A 21489-nucleotide genomic window follows, 5' to 3' on the forward strand; every position below is an offset into this window, starting at 1 on the left:
CATTTCAGAAAAAGAGAACGATCTCGTCAAGTATCCATCCCAAAGACAACTCTGGAGGAAAAGAATTACAGAACCACAGGATCAATTGAATTAGAAAAGACCTCTGAGACCATGGTCAGCCTATGACTGATCACCACCTTGTCCCCCCTAGACCATGGCATTGAGTCTTTCCTTAAACACCTCCAGAGACGGTGACTCCAGCACCTCCCTGAGCAGCCCATTCCAATATCTAATCACCCTTTCTGTGAAGAAATTTTTCCTAATGTCCAACCTAAACCTCCTCAGGTGCGACTTTAGGCCATTTCTCTCATCCTGTCCCTTGTTCCCCGGGAGCAGAGCCTGACCCTCACTGGCTGCACCCGCTGTCAGGGAGCTGTGGAGAGCGGGAAGGGCCCCCCGAGCCTGCTTTTCTCCAGGCTGAGCGACCCCAGCTCCCTCAGCTGCTCCTCACAGGACTTGTACTCCAGACCCATCTTCGCTGCCCTTCTCTGGAGAAGCGGCGAGCTTCATTGCACCTCCGTTTTGGAAAAACGTCTGCTAATCGCCGGGATGGGGGAATTCAGGAGGATAAGCAGGGATGTTTGTAAGACTGGCCACGGCTGCGCTATGGACAGGGACACCCGGCCGGTGCCGCAAAGGGGGCGCTGCGCCTTTAAGAGGCGGGTCTATGGGGCCCGACCCCCGGGCGCTCGCTCCGCCCCCGCCCGCTGGCCCCGCCCCGGTGTCGCTGAGGGCTGTCAGGACGCGGCGACAGCAGCGGGGGAAGGAGGGTTCGTTTGCCGCCATCGCCATCATGCAGCGCCGGGTGTTCGTGGTGGGCGTCGGCATGACCAAGGTACCGCCGCCCTCTCCGGCACCCGTGTGTGCGCGGGGGACACGGCCCGCGCGAGGCCGGCCTCGGCGGCGCCCCCCGGCTGTCCGCTGAGGGGGAAGTGCTGCGGGAGCCGCCCGCGCCCTCCCCGGCGCGGCTGGAGCCCCTCACGGGACGCGGTGGCGCCTCAGGAGCGCCGGTCCCGGCCCGGCGGCAGCGGCTCCACGCAAAGTTCACCCTCGCTCGGTGTGTAGGGGAGGCCGGACCCCGGCCAAGGTGAACGTGGTGCTCCACAGAGCAGGTCGATACAACAGCCCTGCAGCGGGCGCAGTGTCCCCGTGTCCCCGCAGCCGCTGGCCCAGGGCCCGTCCCGGGACAGGGGCTCAGGGAGAGCAGGGTCCTGCAGGGTCTGTCCTGGGGTGTTTCTGTTCCCGGCCCTGGGGTTGTGAGTGCACAGTTCGCCCCGCTCAGCTTCCCCGCAGCTCCCCGGGAGAAGGTGGTAGCCAGGTGGGCTTGGGGCTCTTCTCCCAAGTAACAAGTGATGGGACAAGAGGAATTGGCCTCAAGTTTCCACAAGGCATGTTTAAGGTTAGAGTTAGGATTAAGTAAAATTTCTTCACTGAAAGGGTTGTCAAACCCAGGAACAGGCAGCCTGGGCTTGGCAGTGCTGGGGTAACAGTTGGACTTGATCTTCAAGGTCTTTTCCAACCTAAGCAATTTTATGCTTTTCAAAGTGGACAAGTAAAAGAACCATTTTTGTCTTGGCAGATGAATCTTAAGATAACTTTGATATTTGCCAGAGTAGTCAGAAACTCCCTGGCCACCTTTTAAATAATATCTTTTTGTCTTGTTGCTGCATGGGTATTTCTTCAGCATGCAGTGTGATAGGGGAGGAATTGAAAGGTTAAAGACAATTCTATTAATTTTGTTTATTGGACTAGATCACAGAATGTAGTAATACAAGTTATTGAGCTCACTTGTGATGTCCTCATGGAAGAGACAGGTAAAACTTGTCAGACACCATATTGCATCATAAGTATTTTACAATAGAATCTTTTAGGATTCTATTGCTTCTCTTTGATTAACACTAATGATGTAATGACTGCTAAAGTTTGTTATATCTTCTCACAACAACAGTCCACGTTTCCTGTGTGTGTAACTGTCAGCTCCCCAGTACTCTGCATTTTCAGAAGTGGATCATCTCAGTTACCACTTGAGCATGACTTGAGGAATTGTCAGTACTCTCCTCTCCTCTCTGTTAGCCCAAGCAGTATCAATCACTCTTACAGACTTCTGCAATGATCAACTCACCACCTGTTTTTTCTTACGACCTTTGCTATGTAGGTTCTCTGTCTAAATTAATGAAAGGAGGCACTGCAGAAAGTGCAGCTAAGTGGTACAAATGACTGGAGTCAGGGACATAAGCAGAAGGAGGCAGCAAGTTAACTTTCATATGCTCACAGGGGACATCAAATAACTTGAAGGATTATAAGTAGTTAGCATGAAGATTTCTTTTAGCAGTGACACTTTGTTAGTGATGTAAAAATGCAAACCACGTGTACTTATGGTCTCTAATGAGTCACTCTGCAAAGAAAATAGAAATGCCACCTCTACTACAATGGTGAGGAGTAAGGTATGATAAATTCTCTACAAAGAACAAGCATTTTCTTGTTACAAATAGGATTATAACAAAAAAAAAAAAAAAAAACAAAAAAAAAAAACAAAAACCTGGAAGGGAAGTATTTATCAAAGCTTCAGTGAATATTGTGATGAATTGGTGAAGATTACAGTTATTCTATGTCCCACCCACAGGCTTTGCACAGGATAATTGTCCATCTCCATAGTCATGGATCTTCTTTAACAGTGACCAGAAATGGCCCTCAGCTCCCATAAAGTTGCATTATTTTCTCCTTTTAGCCATTGCAGAGTCTGGCAGCAGCGCACTTGGGAATTGTAAAGATTTTGTACATGCACTTTTGGATCAGTGAAATGACATTTTTTTGCATTTTTTAAAACTTATTTCTAAATTAAATATTAAAGCTTTAAAATATAACAATTTGAGAAAAATATTAATTAAATCTCACTGTAATTTACTCTCACCTTGTTTTCCTTCCTTTTCTCTTGCCAGTTTTCAAAGCCTAGTGAGAAGAGTGCAGATTATCCTGACATGGCTAAGGAAGCAGGTAATTTAGTAATAAAGCATTTTGTTTGATTAGGTCTTACAGCCAATATTTTTATTACATATGAAGGAAAAGCTACTGTTTAATAAATTGAAAAAATAATTAAAAACTCAGACCACTTTCACCAAATCCATAACTGACTGTCCAGGTCAGCCCTTCCAGGCTGAAGTCAGCAGGATAGCTTAAAATTGGATTGTGCACTTAAATAATTGAATACTTACCTATACAATTCAAAACCTACTCTCATTGGGATGAACAACCTTAGTGCATGAGCACAGAATGAAATGAATGAAATTGATTGAATGAAATTTTGAGATAAAGAAGCTTGTTTAGAACTCAAAATACTGTGAAATTGTCCTTATGAGTATGAAATTGTCCTTATGAGGTACAAGACTATATTAATTGTTTGCACATTAGAATAAGGAATTTCTACAACTCTCATTTGTGAATGCAAGACTCATACATACTACTCTAGGTTTGCTTGTTGTGGTTGTGAGAGCTGATTTTTTTTTATTTTACCTTCAATTTTAAACTTTTTTTCCAACTTTTAAACTGTTTATTTTTAGGCCAGGCAGCTTTAGCTGATGCTGGGATTCCTTATTCAGCAGTGAAGCAGGCATGTGTGGGTTATGTTTATGGTGAGTATTGTTGTTTGATTGGGATGTGACTTCTATGGCAATTGCAGACATCTGTGTGGATAAAGTATGAGGAATGGCATCAATAAGCTTTCTATTAAGGGGAAATCTATTTCTGTTCCAAAAAGATTTTTCCACTTACTTTCTTTCTGGTTCTCTATTAATGACTGTGTTGTGGCAAGTGAGGTAGGGTCAGTCTGCTGTGATACCTAGAGCAGCTCCCAAGCCACACCTCTAAGACCCTTCTGTCCAGTCCAGTTATGTCTCTTTGATTCACAGCCTGTGAAACAGAAACAGGACAAACTTCTGGTTTTAAAATCTGAAGAGTTTCATCTTGTTTCTGAGGTTCTTTAATATGAATACCTGAGAGCCATACTCAAGGTGACAGCTCAGAAGTTCAAGTTTACAGTTTAATTGGTAGCGCTGCACATACATGGCAGTGTACGTGCAGCAAACAAAAAAGCAAAACTTTTGTGAGTTTGTACCTTATTTTAATGTTGTGTTTCTATTTGAAGGTGACTCAACCTCTGGGCAGAGGGCAATCTACCATGGTCTAGGTCTCACTGGCATTCCCATCATCAATGTTAACAACAACTGTGCTACTGGATCCACTGCTTTGTTCATGGCCAGACAGCTTGTAGAAGGAGGTGGGTTGTTTTGCTCTGTGCACCTAAGAGATTGTCTGGGATGCAGTAGGATGCTGTATGAGGATGTACATATCTTTTCCTGTGTCATGAGCTGTATGAACGTAGTCAGTTCTGCCAGTTAAGTGTTTCTGCAATAATTGTTTGGAGGAGTGAAGAACAAGTGGCATTATAGTACTCCAGGCACTAGATTCTCCAGGAAGAAAAGAAGAATCTTAAAATCTTAGAATCCTAAAAGCTTAGCTTTTTTCTTTTAACTTTAAGTTAATACAGGTGTTTACTAACATGTTTTTGGAAGGGAGAGGAGAGAGCAGACTGACAGACCATGCTTAGATATGCTTCCTCCTATTTTTGCAGTTCCTTTGTGGACTTTGATACTTTCTTGCACTGATGCTGATGTTTTGTAACGAGAACTATAGTAACACTGTGTATGATTGTTTAGTATTTGTAGCTGAGACATAAATGCTTGGTCCTCTATGAGAGTTGCTGTCAGTCAGTTAAAAATAAACCCCAATCCTGTAGTGATCTTTCATTCTTAGGTATCAATATCTTTGTATCAATACCTTGTCCATCTTACTTTGACTCTTTCAAAAATGAAGGAGGAAGGAAGAGCAGCTGGTAGGTGTTTGTGTACATATCTTGTAATGGAATAGTTGTTAGTACCTAGTGTCATTTATAATCACATTGTGCTTTAAATAGCCACACATTTTATTTTAATTTATTTGAAGGTTTGGCAGACTGTGTTCTGGCACTCGGCTTTGAGAGGATGGCAAAAGGATCTCTTGCTTCAGGTGTAAGTGTCTGAAATACTTGATATGTTTTGTGTTTGGGTGTACATGAGATACACTTCCTCATTCTCTAGATGTATTGTCAATAACACTACTTGCTTTACTGTGTTGCTGTAGATGATGACAAAAGAAACCATTAGTTTGATATAAATAATCTTTTAGTGAGTTTTGTGATTCTGATGGCAGCTATGACATAATATAAAAAGTAAATTATAAAACATTCCTTGTGAAATTCATGTGTCATGTTTGATGTATTTTGCCGAAATTATGTGAAAGACTGGATTAGTGGGGAAAAATGAAAATACCAGATAAAATACTGAAGCTTTGAGTAACTGAAGTGTCTTTCTCAAACAACACAGGAAATCAAAGAAAGATTCTGGGTCTTCTGGTCTGATACTTACTCAATTGACCTGTTAACACACTCTCCCAGAACTAAGGGTTTCTTGACTCTTATTTGTTTTTACTGGAGAAGTGTGTGTGGGTTTGTTTGTATTTTGCCTTAAGGCAAGCAATATTAGAGCCCATATGTCATTTAACTGCAGAACTGCCAAATTTGATAATATATTCAAGCAGTTTGGGTAAAAAAATGTTAAATTTAGCAAGTGATAAAAATAAGAAAGAGTTATCTTTTAACATGCTTTATGATATTTCATATAAGCTTCATTGAAAATACTACTAGAGTATTAATTTTATAACTTGAAACTATATAAATGGTAGGATTTTAAATGAGGTGAAAAATACCCAAAGTCCCCTGCTGAAAATAGTGACTGTGATAGAAATCATGTAGCAGAGATTCTTGCCATGAATCAGTGCAGTGGTTATAATGTCAAGCATTTTCTGCTTATTTACTTTTTTTTATAGCTGGGAAATCATCAATACTTATGATTGTGTCACTGAATTGCAACATAGAAATATTAGAAAAAACTCTAATTTGCTTGAAATCTGTGATGGTTTTGTGGTGATGTTGAAAAGAAAAGGAAATTATTATTTGCTTTGTATTTCTGTTTTCAGTTTGCAGACAGAACTAATCCTATGGACAAACATTTAGAAATTATGATAAATAAATATGGCCTAGCAAGTGCTCCAGTGGCACCTCAGATGTTTGCAAGTGCTGGCAAAGAACATATGGAGAAATATGGTCTGTTAACATACATTTTTTTCATTGTCTTCTCTTTATGAAGTGATTTAAAAACAATAGGATTTTGTTTTAAGAAATGGTAGCATTAAGGTTGCATAACTCCCTGCATTTTATCCCTGTGCCTTAGGATAGGTAGATGGGCATGGGGCTGAACTATTTGGCAAAAGCTGTTGGGTATTTGATTTGATTTAATACCTAGTACAAGGCTGCTGCCACTGCTGTTTGCTACCCCCTGACCAGTCAAGGGAATTGGCTCCAAGGTAACAGCCTGGCCTGTTGTGCATCTTTTATTTGCACTTCTAGGCTATTATATGAAAAAAAAAAAGTAGACTTAGACTCTACAATTTCACTGCAGCTCTTTTGCACTGATAGGAAAATGATCATTTAAATTTCAGTAGCAGAATAATACATCAAATAAAATGCACTTTTTTTCTGAGTTTTTATGAAAATATTAAATATGCGAGTTGGTTGTTGGTTGTCAGCTAAAACTCAGCCATGTTTAGTAGTCTTTATCTAATTTTGAAACCTCAGCTGAGTTCTAAGGAAAGTCTTCATAACAGTGTATCTCTTGTAAAGATGCTTGTAAAGGTCAGATTCTTATGACACAATATTTAAACTGTTATGTCAGCAAAGTAAATACTTTGAGTAAACAAAGTATTTAAACACAATTTTTTTTTCCCCTTTTCAGGGACAAATCCAGAATACTTTGCGAAAATTGCATGGAAGAACCACAGCCATTCAACCAACAACCCGTGAGTCACGTACTCTGCCTCTATAGTCAACATCCCTGGCTGTTAAAAAAATTCATGCATGACAAAGCAGTACTTTTAGAATATGTTCAGAATATTTTCAGCATATATTCTTTATTATGAAATGAGAAAAGAAATAAATTATTCTAGAAATATATGAAAAATTCTCTATCTGATGCCTTATACTTTGTAAAGAGAGCTCTATAGCTGCCTAAGAGTGTGATATTAGTATGTCTGCTGCTCACAGATGGCATCTGTGTGTTTTCCTTAGGTATTCCCAGTTCCAGAAGGAGTACACGTTAGATGAAGTTCTGCATTCTCGCAAAATTTTTGATTACTTGACTGTCTTACAGTGTTGGTAAGGAGAGGACTTTGCATTGTGAAATAGATCTTGATGTTAAGAAAAAAATGGTAGGACATTTATTTAAATAAAGTCTGGTTTTGTGTCAATTATAATTTACAGATTGCTTTAAGTAGAACTTTTTATAAATAAAACAAATGTAGAAATTCTGTCATGACCAAGCACTAGATACTTGCTCTCAGTGTAATACAGTGAGCTGAAATAAATTTTGTACTTTGGGGTTCTCATGTAATTCTGTTCTTTTACTAATGTGTATCCATTGCTGTTAATTGTTAATTCTTCTCTTCAGCCTTTCCTAAGCACTCTTAGAGGGTGTATATATGTTTATATGTTTATATATGTTTATAGCCAAGTAGAAGCTTTGATTTATTCTAAATTGAAAAACCTTAATGACATATTTCTATTTCAGTGCAATGATTTTCATATGTGTGGTATAAATATTACTGAAAGTGTCCAGTAAGCACTAATGGAATTTATAGTTTCAGTGGTATCAGCCAAAGAAAGTGTGGTTTTGTTTGTTGGGTTTTTTGGTTTGTATTAAAAGATAAATCTATGGAAGATCAACAATCTAATGAATATTGACATTACTGATTTAGAACAATAACATCATTATTTTTCTTTCAATCAGTCCAACATCAAATGGTGCTGCAGCTGCAATTTTGGCTAATGAGGAGTTTGTGAAAAGGCATAAGTTGCAGCCAAAAGCTGTGGAAATTCTAGCACAAGTGATGAGTACTGATTATCCAAGCACATTTGAAGGAAACAGTTGTATGAAGATGGTAGGTTTACAATTCTGTATTCCATGGTACTCTTTGGGGTGGTTTTTCTGAGGTTTATTTTGTTTATAGTTTTGTGTTGGTGTTTTGTGTTTGGTGTTTTTTTTTTTTTTTTGGTTTTTTTTTTTGTTTTTTTTTTGTTTTTTTGGTTTTTTTTTTTTTTGTTGGTTTTGGGTTCTTTTGTGTTTTTTTTTTTTTAAGTAACTGCAAGTCCTAGTGATGCTATAAACATTTTCATCTCAATGAGCAAACATATAATGCTTTGAGGTGAATGTAAAATTGATTTCATTTGGACAGATATGGAATAAGCAAGGAGTATAATTGTGGAATGAGAATAAGTAAAATATAAACAGGCTATCAGAAACCTAGTTTTTAACAAGTTATTTACAGGCTATCTTTTAAGCAACTTTAACAGCAAAAGAAAATTCCTTTCATTTTTCTCTTTGTAATAGTAATGAAATTTAAAACAATCAGTTGGATCATAGAAAAAGGTAACAAGACAATTTGAGGATTTATTTCAAGTCTGTTGGTGCGAATCATGCAAAGGAACAATTTGGGTTGTGATCAAGGTTAAGGAAGTAGTAGAGGATATTCCCCAGAAAGCTATTGCCAACAATAGGCCTTAGAATGTGTTATTTCTTTCTAGACATTTTTTATTGTATGAATATCAAACTCTGACATGTGATGCCCTAACATAAATCAGAATACCATCTCCTTATTTCACTGACAGGATCTATAGAAGCACAGTTAAAATTAGGTGCAAAAATTAAACTGTGAGCTATATTTCTGTAATGATATTTTAACATAGAATTTCTCCTTTTCTCAGGTTGGCTATGACATGACTAAAAAAGCTGCACAAAAATGTTTTGAAAAAGCAGGGCTGAAACCTACAGATGTTGATGTGATTGAACTTCATGACTGCTTCTCAGTTAATGAGTTCATCACTTATGAAGCTCTGGGACTGTGTCCAGAAGGTAATAGCAGCACTGGAGATAATTGTTTTATTAAAATGGAAAGCACCAAAAATACCCAAATTAAGAACTCATGTGATCTCAGTCTTAGGCTCCTTTTTTGGAGCTGTATTCTACTATAATCTTACCCCAGGATTTCCCTCCATCTATGTATTTCCTTTTAAGAATATAAATATAGGACAAGAATTGCCTGTGGGGGCCTTAGCAAGTCACTGATCTTTGAAACAACTTTGCCTTGAATTGCTGGCAAATTGTCAACAGGCATCTAAAGTCACCTGTGTAACAATGCTCAGTCCAGTTTAGTGTAATGTCAGTGAATTTTCTGGATTTACAACAGATTCAATGGCAGTGAAATTTAGCTCTGTGTACGTAAGTAAAATAATTAAAATTTTCTGCTGAAGAGGGTATTGTATAATTTCAAATAAATAATGCATTGAACTGCTATTTCAGTTCATGATATATTTAAATTCTAAACATATTCTCGCTTTGTGTAGATTATCATCTGATATAATCTTTCTCAAATTTGTTTTTAACTAATTGTGAGGAAATACCATATTCTGGCACTAGGTGGTATATTAAGTCTAAGCTTTCTTACTGAAACAGACATTTATGGAACTCCAGGAAGACTTATGTGTTTGCCTTTGAATGTTTGCTTTCTACTGCAATTTTTGCTGTGGTTTTATGGTATCTGCAGCAAAAATGGTAAATGTTTGTCAGGTGTATTTCAACAGGTACATTAATCTCTTTAGGTTCATTCCTTTAATTGATGCAGAATAATCTTGGTGCTACTTGTCTATTTGACTAATTAGCCTTGTGCATGGTTATTTAATAGTGCTGTTCTCACAACCCTTTGTCAGTCTGGCCTTAATAGTATATGAAACTTATCTTGGAATGATAGACTAATTAGGCATAAAGATGAATGAAATGGCATAAACCACTGTGGATTTAGATGGGCAAATGTAACCTGGTATTCTCATTTAATTGCACCATGGAACCATGACAGATCTTTTTTAGACTTCAGTGTTAGTAATGTAGGCTGAAGAAGCCAGTACAAGAATAAATGAGTAAGAGCCTGGTTAAAAGGGAGAATTGTCTATAGTCTGGAAAGCTAAACAATTCTAAACATTAGTTTTCTGTGTGGTTTCAGTCACTATTTTAATGTCTTAATACAGCCCAAGGTACCATTAGTTGGCCTTTGTGGTGAGGAATTGTGTTCAACTTGGTGTTCACCCGCCAAGTCCTGGGGGTCACAAATTACAACTTACAGAAAATGTAGTTATCACTGCAGTTTCATGAACAAAATATAAATAGCTTCATTATACTGTTTATATAATAATGCTGTATATACCATCAGAACAATTAAACTGCAAATTAAAACCAACTTTTGTACCAAATGATTCTCTTCCATGTTATGCTTTCTCCAATGGTATAAGCAAGTCTCATTGATGTAGTTTCGCCAATTTTTCCTCTTTGTGAAAGATGAGCTGTAACATTTCCTAGGGTTTGACTGACATGCAGCATCTCTGGTAAGTTACAGCAGAACTGAAAAATCACTTACAAATAAAAAAAGAACATTTTTCTTACATGAATACTGTTTTATAGGAAGAGCATGTGACCTGATCGACAGAGGAGACAATACTTATGGAGGAAAATGGGTTATTAATCCCAGTGGTGGCTTGATTTCCAAGGGACATCCTCTTGGTGCCACAGGTATGCAAAACCTTCATTTAATCACATCCATTACACAACAGATACAGCTCTTAAGCAGGCAGGTGCTTCCCACCTGTGCTTGAAACGTGAGGGCCTCAAAGCTTCTTCCCAATTTTCTTTCCAAATAATCCAAGTGTTGGAGCAGGTTAACACAGCCTAACCTTTCCTAAATAATTGCTCAATAGTACAACTTCTGAATAGTATTTGAATAACTATTCTAATATGATGGCATCCTTTAAAATTCTGGTTTTGGAGATTTTTACTGCCTCTGAATAGCCTGTACTATTGTTAGCTGTACTAGAAGCCTATTTTGTTAAGTCTTGGATGTCAAAATATTTATCTGATGTTTACAACAGAAGCTTACTTGGTCACCATTTCCCAGCAACATAGGTTTCCCCCTTTTTTTTTCCCATCTTTCTTTAAACTGCTGTGCATGTTTCTAAATGAGTTGGCTCTTGGACAAAATGTGTTGGATTTGTGAAGATAATTCACCCTCCTTGTTTGGAAATGAGAAATTATCAGGAAACTGAAGAAAACTGAACCTTGTGAAACACCAAATCTAATCTAAACAGTTGTAACAGTGAGATACAATATGCAGTTAAGTGTGAGGGCCAGGGGAAGTGTTAAGAAACTTTGGAGATAAAGGGTTCCAGAAAAATGAGACTATGGATATCTGTAACAGGATGAGAGTATTGCATTCCCAGGTTTATGTTAATTTTTGTCAGTTACACAGTGATAAAAGCAGAGGCACTTAGTGGCATTCTTGTTTCTCCAGTGCCATGGGATGGAGGAAGAGTCAGTAAAATGCAGAAAATTACAAGTCTTACTTCATTTCCCTTGGAAATAGTCTTGAGGCCAGTTATATGCTAAACAAGGGTCATGTAAATCCTCTTTAATACCCAAACCATTCCAGGGCAGGCTGCACCACAGTACACACCCTCCCCTTGAGGATGAGAGGATGTGAATGAAACCTGCTCATTCTCATCTATGACTGCAATTTTAAAACTCCTTAGCTCCTCCTCTTCATAGTGTTTCAGTTGGCAATATGTACAGTTCAGTGCATGAAATGCAGATTCCTTGTCTGCCTTGTCCAAAGACCTGTGCAGTTGTCCAGGGGAAGGGAGAGGAAGGGACTGGGGAAAGGAGAAAAGTGTGAAGAATGTGCAGAGGAGGGCAATGGAGCTGGGGGAAAGTCTGGAGCACAAATCCTGTGAGGAATTCCTGAGGCAGCTGGTGGGGCTCAGCCTGGAGAAGAGGAGGCTCAGGGGGGACCTTCTCACTCTCTCCAACTCCCTGAAAGAAGGGTTGTAACCCAGACAGCTGGAGACAGGATGAAAGGATATAGCCTCAAGCTGTGCTAGGGCAGGTTTAGGCTGGACATCAAGAGGAATTTTTACACAGAAGGGATGGTTAAACATTGGAATGGGCTGTCCTGAGAGGTGGTGGAGTGTTGAAGGGAAGACTGGCCATGGCACTCAGTGCCGGTCTAGCTGACAAGCTCGGTGCTTGGGCATAGGCTGCACTCGATGACCTTGGAGCTCTTTTCCAACCGAATTAACTCTGTGATTCTGTGCGTGCGGCGGGACTGGGCCCTGACTGCAGAGAGAGCTGACGGAATAGCGGGGGGAGACCGAGGGTGAACATCCTCAGGGAGTGTCAGGGCTGCGATGCAAAGGGGTTCCCCTTCCTTTGGGCTTGCCAAGGACACCCAGTTCCCTCCTGGCAGCTCGGATCGCTGGAAGTTTCTCAGCTCCCGTTCCCGTGTCCTCGCTGTGCGGCGGGGGAGGCCGCTCGCTGACGCTCTGCGCTCGATGTTTCAGGGCTGGCGCAGTGCGCGGAGCTCTGCTGGCAGCTGCGCGGGCTGGCGGGGCGGCGGCAGGTGCCGGGGGCGAAGGTCGCGCTGCAGCACAACCTGGGGCTCGGCGGGGCCGTGGTCGTGACGCTCTTCAGGATGGGCTTCCCCCGGGAGAGCAGGTGAGCCGGGGCTGACACACGCCGCGGGCTCGCCCGGCACGGAGGGAACCGCGGGCTGCACCGCCAGGCCTTCCTGCTCGGCTGGGGCTGCGCACAGCGCAGGGACAGAGCGCTGCTGGCCCAGCCTGGCTGTCCTGCTTCCTGCGCCCCCAAAGCTTCGCTGTTTTGGAGTTATTGCCGCTGCTCAAGGGGGAGATTGCCCTGTAAACCAAAACACCGAGCACGTGTAACTCTTGTGTACATGCAGCACTGCAGGTCTGTACTGAGGTTAAAACTCACACGCTCTCGTGTCACATTGAGCACTGAGAGTTATTGAAAAGCTCAGACTGCCTTGTAGAAATGGCTCATGTAAGGAAGAGTGATGTTCGGAGGAAAAAAGCTACCAAACAAATAAAAATAACATTCCAAGAATACAACAGGACACATTAAAATTAATTAATTGAAACTAGGGATCTGCCAAGATCCCACCAGCACGACATTCATGAGAACAGAGAACCCACTGCTTTTATTGCTACAGGTGTTACTGGTTTAGCTCTGTGAAGGATTGCTTTCAGCCATGTTTTATGTGACACTGTAATTCCTCAGAATTCTGGTGTGTTACTGGCTACAGAATTTGCACTTGCAGTTATAGCCTATTTCAGAGTGAGAGAACACTGCTATGAAGCTGTGTGCACTCTGCTGTAGCTCAGTGCTGGAATGGACAGGAATTGAGAGAAAACACTTAAAATTTGTATTATTCTGATATTTCAGGGAAGACTTACAATACAGTTCCCTTTACATTTTCACTTTCAGATTTCCTTAGAAAGATTGACCTGCTTATTGTGGGTATTATGGCTTTTAAAGCTCAGTCTCAGTGCTTTGTTTTGTTTGAAAACCAGTGAACAGCAAAATTTATCATACACTGGCCTTTCAGGAAGAAACACACCCCTCCCAGCTCATATTTCTAACATCTGTTTCAGCTAAACCTGTGCAATTCCTGGGAGGTGACAGTATAACCTGTGGAAGAGGTGATGAGAGAAGCCACTGAACTTTCAAGGGCTGCAGCAGTGACTTTTTGTAGTGTCAGGAGTGATAATTCTGTCTCTTTTCTAATCTGTAAGAGGTTGTACCATGTGAGAAAAAATTATAGATATGTCTTCTCATAGATTCTCTCCAAACATGCTCACATAAATTGTCAGTGGGTGTTAGTGCAGTTTTAATCTGAGGGGAAAGTCTGTTACAGGGAGTACACCTTTTCCCATTGCTTTGAGTTTTGTCTTTAAAAATACTGTGACTTTATGGAAAGTGTTATTTTTAGATCATCAATCTTGAGGTGCTGCTAGTAGTCCTGTTTCATGTACAGATAATATTTCTCCCAAAGAAACTTAAGTCTAATCTACTATGGCTCATTTCACCTTCACTGGTGTTCAGAATTTTTACAATACTGTCTTAAGTACGACTCAACCCAGAGAAATCTTAGCAATACTAGAGAAGCTTAAAGCCCTTTAGTTCTCCCAGAGGCTCTGTGTGGGACATCCCTGACACAGGGAGTTGCACCTCTGGGTGCCAGACTTTGGAATGGAGCAGTGTGGCTGATGTGCTCAGACTCCCCTTATGTAACTGAGTTATGATGTGCATTGTGTAATGAAGGGAAAGGTGGTGAAACTCATGTTTGTGAAGATCCTTCACATCAGTTTCCTACAGTACAGTTAGTCACTGGTTCCAGATCAAGCCTGTGACTTTAGTAATAGCTGGTAAGAACGTGCATCAAGGCAGCAGGACTTGATCAGTTTTGCATCAGTTTTTGAAACAGTTCTGCTTTTTGTTTGGTGGCTTTTTCTGAACCGTACAGTTTCCATCCTGTTAGTACAGCCTTGGTTTGTTAGCAAAATGGACGTGTCTCCTTCAGACAAGACAGTGCCCACTGTTGCTACCCTGTCACACATCTGCAGGGCAGTGTCAGTACCACCCCAGTAAGTTCCAGCAACATTTCCTGAGCAATTCTGTCACATTAGCAGTATCAAACCTGACCACAGTTCTGGGCTCTGCTGCCAAGAGATGGTAACAGCAGTGAACCTGTTCCTCCTGCTGCTTGAATTGCCATTTCTTTGGATGTTTCTCTGTACTTTGGCTCCATGTGCCCCTGTAGAAATCAAGAATTGGGTTCCATGTTGCTATCAGGCCATGCAGGGTGATTCTCCAGAGTATCAGGAATAAGATTAATGATTTACTTCCATTATAAAATTAATCTTCAGTTCATGCACACAGAACACCCAGATATTTGGAGTGGTTGTAATTCAGGCTGTCAAGAGAGCAAGCTTCACTTTGATACCAGAGTTGCTTTATACTGATGAAATATTTCTTGCTGGTGTTAGGCCTGTTGGTGATCATTTGAGGATGTTGCAAATGTGATTGGAAGTGTTTAAATTAATGGGGCTTTTGTTTCAGCAACGACCGTATTGCAGCTGTGCCTCTCAGTGCAGCTGTTGATGGATTTAAAGCACACCTGGTCTTCAAAGAGATTGAAAAGAGGCTCGAAGAGGTATCTGACTACTTCTTTTACCTACAACAGGATTTTAATTGATAGCAGAATGTGTGTGAAACCTGTTGGGAATGTATTAGCATCCACCACTTCTTCAGGACTGCTCATTGAAACAAATGCTATAGATTTGGATTTTGCCAGAAACCTTTTACACTGTGCTGTGATTTTAAGTTACCTTTTTTCCAGATAGTTCTTACCTGCATAAGAATATTTCAGTGGAGGCAAGTTTAGATTGTAGGTGAGGAGCTTGCTAACTAACCAAAGAAACTTCATGTTTGGTGTTAGGTGTTTGCTTTTTAAGTGTGATTAGAAGAAGAAATTGCATTTTGTCAAACTTACGTCAGGACAAGACTATTAGGACTATTCTTCTTAGTTAAGAGATTTCAATATAGATAGTCATAGTTTGAGGTTTTTTGTTTGTTTAGATTTTTGATGGTTATTTAAATGATGCCTAATGGGGGGAATAGATATTTTTATATTAGTAGAAATGGTGAAGGTTTTTTAATTACTTCTGTTAAATTAAGACTAACTAAAAATTATGTTGAAGTAAATTACTTTCTCATTCTGTGGTCATTACAGGAAGGAGAGCAATTTGTTAAGAAAATTGGTGGAATCTTTGCCTTCAAAGTAAAAGATGGTCCTGGTGGGAAAGAAGCAACCTGGATAGTAGATGTGAAAAATGGCAAAGGCTCTGTGGCAGTTAATTCAGGTCAGTGCTCTTTTATTATGTCATTGCAGAGCACACATAAAACTAATGAATACAGACTCATATTCTGTTCAGGCTGTAGTGACCTTGAGGAAAAATTATGTAGAGGTGCCTTAATTTTAAACTTTTCTTATTACTGGCACTTTTAATCCATGGTGTTTCAGACCAAGAACTAAACACCTTCTACACTGAATCTGTCTAGAGATAACAGTGTATTTTCTTAGAGGCTACAGGCAGATCTGTCATATGATTTCACAGGAATCAGAATGTGGAAAAAAAGGTGAAAATCAAACCTCAGGGATTTTCTTGCTCTCACCTCATAAAATTTGGGCCAAAAATGTCATTTGTAGCTGTTTCTTCAGTTGCTTTGTTGGAGACACTGGTAAGTAGTAAACTGGTCTGCCTTGTCAAGTTACTTCTCCTCTGCAGGTAGTTAAGCAACAAAACTTGATTGATTTCAGTGCTGTACCAGCTGACATAAACTTCAAGTTCCATTTTGAAAAGGGCAGAAATAAAAAACAGACTGGGTGGTGTTGGGGAGCCCCATAAAAATATTGAAGGCTCAAGATTTGTACCCTTGCCATGAAAATGTCTTGTCTTGAATCTGAAGTCACACACCCTAGTAATAAAAATGAAAAAAAACCACAAAAAACCAAAGGCAAGAGCCAGTCCTCAAAATCTGATATATCCATGAACCTGCATCACAAACTTTTAATTAAAAACATGACAGGGGATTTGATTCAGAAATTCATTGTTATGTTATTACAAAAAGAAGACCACAGTCTTCTGTTGCATGGGCAACAATTTATCAAAGATTTCAATCTAATAATAAGGTGAGTGTAGGAAAAGATGTGTGCAGGTTTTAGCCCTTTGATTTACACATCAGTATTTATATCAGAGTTTATGAAAATAATTTTCCAGCTTACTTCTATTAGGAAGGTCCTAGAAACTTCTGTACTTGAATTAATTCAAATGAGTGCTTTCAGAATGCACATGTTGTTCCCATGGAAGGAGAGGGCAGGAAATGCCTGAAATGTCTGTAATGAATATCTTGAGAGTGTCACAGGGGAAAACTCATCTATTCCAAGCTGATCTTCATACTAGCAAATATAAGCTTGATAAGACTGAAAGATGATTATCAGTGCTTGCAATGAACATTCTGTCTAGATATAAGTAGATTAATATTTGTTTTCAAGGAATGAATTTGGTTAGCTTTTCAGGAAGGCCCATCTTTCTTCAGTGTTGGGATGGTCTGTGCTACAAGGTGGCCCAGCTGCCTGTTGGCTTTGGCTGGCCTCTTGCTGATATTTTTTTAATGGCTCTTGCTTGTACATACTTCAGGTATCATTTGCTGACCTGTGGTCTGAAGGGATGCTCCACGTAGTTGTAGCTCCTATAACTGTTTCATTTCTGAGTTTGAATCTTCATTCAACTCCTGTCTTGCAGATAAGAAGGCAGACTGTACAATCACAATGGCTGACACTGATCTGCTGGCACTCATGACTGGCAAAATGAACCCTCAGACAGTAAGTACAGCAAAGATGACCTGATCAGGGAACTGGTTGGTTTGTTTTGAATGTGTTTAAGTTTGAATCATCAAACTTAATCATTCATAGTTTGAATGTTTTCATCCAAAACTGCCATGGCTGATCTGAAAAATGACAATTCTTGATGTGCTCTGAACAAATCACCCAAAGTGAGATTCATCAAGAAGGACAGTCGGATATCCTGCAGGGATGTGTCCTGTGCTATATCCCAGAAGGAGATATAGTAGTGCTTGGTTTGCAGAGAAGAGGGGCAAGCCAGTTTTTGCAACATGCCATGAGAGAGAAGGAATGTGGGCCTCTCTTTGGAGGGCTTTACCCCCAGAGCTGACATTAGTGTAAGGAGTCATCTTGATGCTGAAAAGTAGAAACTGAGGTGAGAATCCACTGAATGCCTGTCATTTTTTGTTGTTGGGTGGGGAGTTTGTGGGGTTTTTGTTTGGTTGATTTTTTTTTTTTTTTTTTAATTTCCCTGTATGCCAAAAGCAGTCATATTGTGCAAGTAAACCAGATGTTTAAGTTAATTTTAAGTTGCTGTTCCGTGCTTCTAAATTTGAAATGGTCTGGGTAACTGTTTCAAGGTTTTGGTCTGGTAACCATAGGGTACATTTTGCAAACTCAAATGTGCCTAGGAGCAGTTTTAAGATAAAACACTTTATATAAATATTGTAATATACATGTAGAAAATTCAGAAGCAACTCCAGCTTTACATCTACAGTTTGGATATTTTGGTGCATGCAGTTTATCTCCTTACAAGGTCTGGAGGAAAAAATCCAAATTTTCTGCATGTCTGCTTCACAAACAGATATTTGTAAAATTGAATTGATCAGGAACAAAGCCAGTTAAGGCTGAGGAGGATTGAGCTAAGAAATCAGTTGTGGCACATACTGTCACTGTGGCTTTATTGTTTGCAGTTGAAATAATGGGCTTGTCACCCAAACATGGGCTGTTCTGCCCGCTCCAGGTACAGACCCATAGCTGTGATAATCTGAGAAACAAGCAAGTTTATTCTCTTTAGGTATCAAAAATACAATAAGAATACAGCTTCCTCCGTTTGCAGTTCTACAGTCAGACGGTGCATTTGTTGCTGGATGTGAGGTGCCAGAACTGTTGGAAATACCAAACTGCTCATCCATAATAATGCATAACTGTCTGGAGGGGGTGCATTTGGGATAATATGTTGTATTGCATTTCACAGAATCTTTCTTTCTTTTCAGGCATTCTTTCAAGGCAAATTGAAGATTTCTGGGAACATGGGCATGGCAATGAAACTTCAGAATCTACAGCTTCAGCCAGGCAAAGCTAAACTTTGAGCTCAGTAGAGTAAATAGTACTCAATGTTCTTGACAAAAAAGTAGAATTAAACTAGACATTATCAGTAATATGGCACAGGCTGGGTTTGATTGGACCTCTCTCAGCTAAATTCTGTGGTTAGAGACCTTAAATCTCTTAACAATTCCATTGGTTTCTCTATGGCTAAGCTTGAGGCACTAACACTAACAAATTGTACATGGTGGGGCTTTGTGACAGCTTTTGTTCTAATTAATATGGACAATTTTGTAAAAATTAGAACTGAATTATGCTGCTTACTGTTGTTGAGGTTAGTTGGGAAGGAAGAGAGGAAAGTTATAAAGAGTTTGGCATATCAATGAAATGAGTTGCATTTTTTAAAGGCTGTAATAGCAGATCATATAAATGCTTTCAGACTTCCATTCTATCCAATTTGCTGCTGCTTACATTAAAATGATCTTGTAAAGGGGATCTCTAACAACATTTTTTTAGAAGAGGTTTTAGGAATTTGCTATAAAATACTTTTCTTATTACTACTTTGGAATTAAAAAATAAACAAAATATCCAGAAGTAAGCAGGAACTAGAATGCTGCTTTGAGTTCACAGGATTTGATAATACTTCACCTTGAAAAGAGATTGGATTTGCCAGGAGAGCAGAGAGGGAAGATAAACAATATGTTACCTGTTTTCTCCTGGTAAAATCTGGTGTTGATCATGATGAAATTCTTGTCAGTTGTGTAAAAGCTTTAAGTTCTGTTTTGGGAAAATGTATTCTGGTTGGAAGTTTAATAGAAAATTAAATATACTTTTCCTGTTCTTCTGTGTGTCTCTTTCTCAGATTTATAAACATGGATTTCATGTTAATGTACTGAACTGACTGTTGTCACAAAGAACATCTGCAGGCATCCACTTTTTCCTCCTCAGGCTTTGTCAGTACATCATCCATAAATTTCATCTCAGTCCAGTAGGCACATCTCACATCCTCACATACTTGGGCTATCGCTGAGGAACTTACACTGAAACTTTCACTTTCCTGACTTAAATAAAATAATAATAAAAAAGAGCAAATTCAAGCCCATCATTCTGCTTCCTACTGGGAATGGTGACAGATTGCTGAGCAGTTAGAATGGCTCTACAGTATCAGACCAAAAATCCTTCTGGCCCCCTGGATGTTCTCCCTGTTGGTACCTTGGAAGGAAGATGAAGATGGCCAATCATCTGTTTACTCAGAGTACTTTCCTAACTGCCACTGATTGCCTTTTTTTTTTTTTTTCCAGCTCACCAATTTGAGCCAGAAGTAAATATGTCTGGATTGTCTTTCATGAGTTTTGTCAATCCCTTTTGCAATCCTTGGACAGCTTTTTTAGCATGGCTCATGAGTTTCTGTACCTACACATCATTTAGAATTTAACTTATCCTTTTCTATCTTACATTCTTACATAAAACATTGCAGTTTTATCCCTCTTAGTTTTTGGGGGCTTTTTGCGGGGGCTTTGTGTTTTACTGCAAGAACAGTGAATAGGTTCAGAGCACTCCTGGTGTTTATATTCTTGTCCTGTCACCTTCAGGCTTCACAGCTTACAGAGAGACTCTTGTAACCTTCTGTCCATCCAGGTATCCTTGCTGTATGTGGCATTCCAATTGTCCTGTTAAAAAGTTTTCAAGGTACAAGAGCACTTTCTGCCTATATTTTTCTTTCCCCAGTTGCTTTTCTGACCACTCCTTGTTTTGAGGTGGTATTTTCTTAGATCTCTTAAAACCGGGGGGCTCATTCCTTTCATGCGAACTCAGTGCTTATTTCTGCACTGGGAAACGGAACTATTTTAAATTATTGTTCTATATGCATCAGTCCATTTGTACTGAATTTCAGCTGTCTTTTACTGCCCATGAACTCAGTGTTCAGGCCTGGTTTTTAATATCAGGATGAATCAACATTTGTGAGCCCATTGTTCATCATCTTTTCTAAGGCATTAGTTTTCTGTTAATTAGGACCAATATGGCATTACTCCACTGTAAACTTTTAAAAGTACAGTCTGGTCATATGAACAGTTTCCTCCTGTGCATTGTTTATTGACTTATCTAAAGGATTGGAATAGATAGGAGTCATATCTCTCAAATGAAAGCAGTGTTTAACTCTGTAAAATAACACTTGCTTTTGTATTCACTGCTTTTCCTAAGTTCTTGCCATTTGGCTTGTGGGTTAAAACAAAGGGGACTTACAGGATTGCAGCAGTAATTCTGTCCAGAAAACAATTTGTTCCTCCTCTTGAATTACTGATACTACCAGAAGAACTCAGATATCTCTTATGCAAGCTAAGAACATGCCTTTTTCAAGAATTTTGAACACACACAACATACCTTTGGCCACTGTTGGCCAAATTAATTTTGAAATGTAAACAAGATAACATAGATAATAGTAGTCCATCCCAGTAATAGTTCAAGTAAGATATGCTCAGCTGCAGAATGAGATTAAGTTCTTTAAGGGGGAAAAGTTGCACACAAAAGGGAAAAAAAGTGAAAAAATAACTTTGGAGTTTGTTCGCTACCAAGAGGAATAATGTCCAAGGCTAAGGCCCTGATTTCTCCCTCAGAGAAATCTGGGTTTGCACAGGCCTGGGGTTTTCAGGCTTGAGCATCTGCAGCTATGATGTTAAAACAGAAAAATCCCAGATTAAACCTTCCATTCCCATC

General features: G+C 39.7%; 1 protein-coding gene across 1 annotated transcript; it reads left to right on the forward strand.

Annotated features, from left to right (window-relative positions):
* The first annotated feature begins 725 nt into the window (after nucleotides 1-725).
* On the forward strand, nucleotides 726-19614 carry SCP2 (sterol carrier protein 2). The gene is made up of 16 exons (XM_053985239.1): nucleotides 726-835; nucleotides 2940-2994; nucleotides 3558-3629; nucleotides 4142-4273; nucleotides 4999-5063; nucleotides 6070-6196; nucleotides 6885-6948; nucleotides 7217-7303; nucleotides 7935-8085; nucleotides 8909-9056; nucleotides 10656-10763; nucleotides 12584-12737; nucleotides 15165-15258; nucleotides 15838-15967; nucleotides 17411-17490; nucleotides 18726-19614. The coding sequence occupies exons 1-16, from the start codon at nucleotides 794-796 to the stop codon at nucleotides 18819-18821; spliced, it is 1605 nt and encodes a 534-aa protein (XP_053841214.1). The 5' UTR covers nucleotides 726-793; the 3' UTR covers nucleotides 18822-19614.
* The last annotated feature ends 1875 nt before the right edge of the window (nucleotides 19615-21489 follow it).

The sequence above is a fragment of the Vidua macroura genome, chromosome 9, assembly GCF_024509145.1.
Source record: "Vidua macroura isolate BioBank_ID:100142 chromosome 9, ASM2450914v1, whole genome shotgun sequence".
Classification (NCBI taxonomy): Eukaryota; Metazoa; Chordata; class Aves; order Passeriformes; family Viduidae; genus Vidua; species Vidua macroura.

What these genes read in the sequence shown, in the direction of transcription:
- SCP2 (XM_053985239.1), top strand. Translation starts at nt 794, where the DNA reads ATGCAGCGCCGGGTGTTCGTGGTGGGCGTCGGCATGACCAAG. An exon ending in TGGGCGTCGGCATGACCAAG is followed by an intron (nt 836 to 2,939) that starts GTACCGCCGCCC and finishes TTCTCTTGCCAG; the next exon opens with TTTTCAAAGCCTAGTGAGAA. An exon ending in CAGACAGCTTGTAGAAGGAG is followed by an intron (nt 4,274 to 4,998) that starts GTGGGTTGTTTT and finishes ATTTATTTGAAG; the next exon opens with GTTTGGCAGACTGTGTTCTG.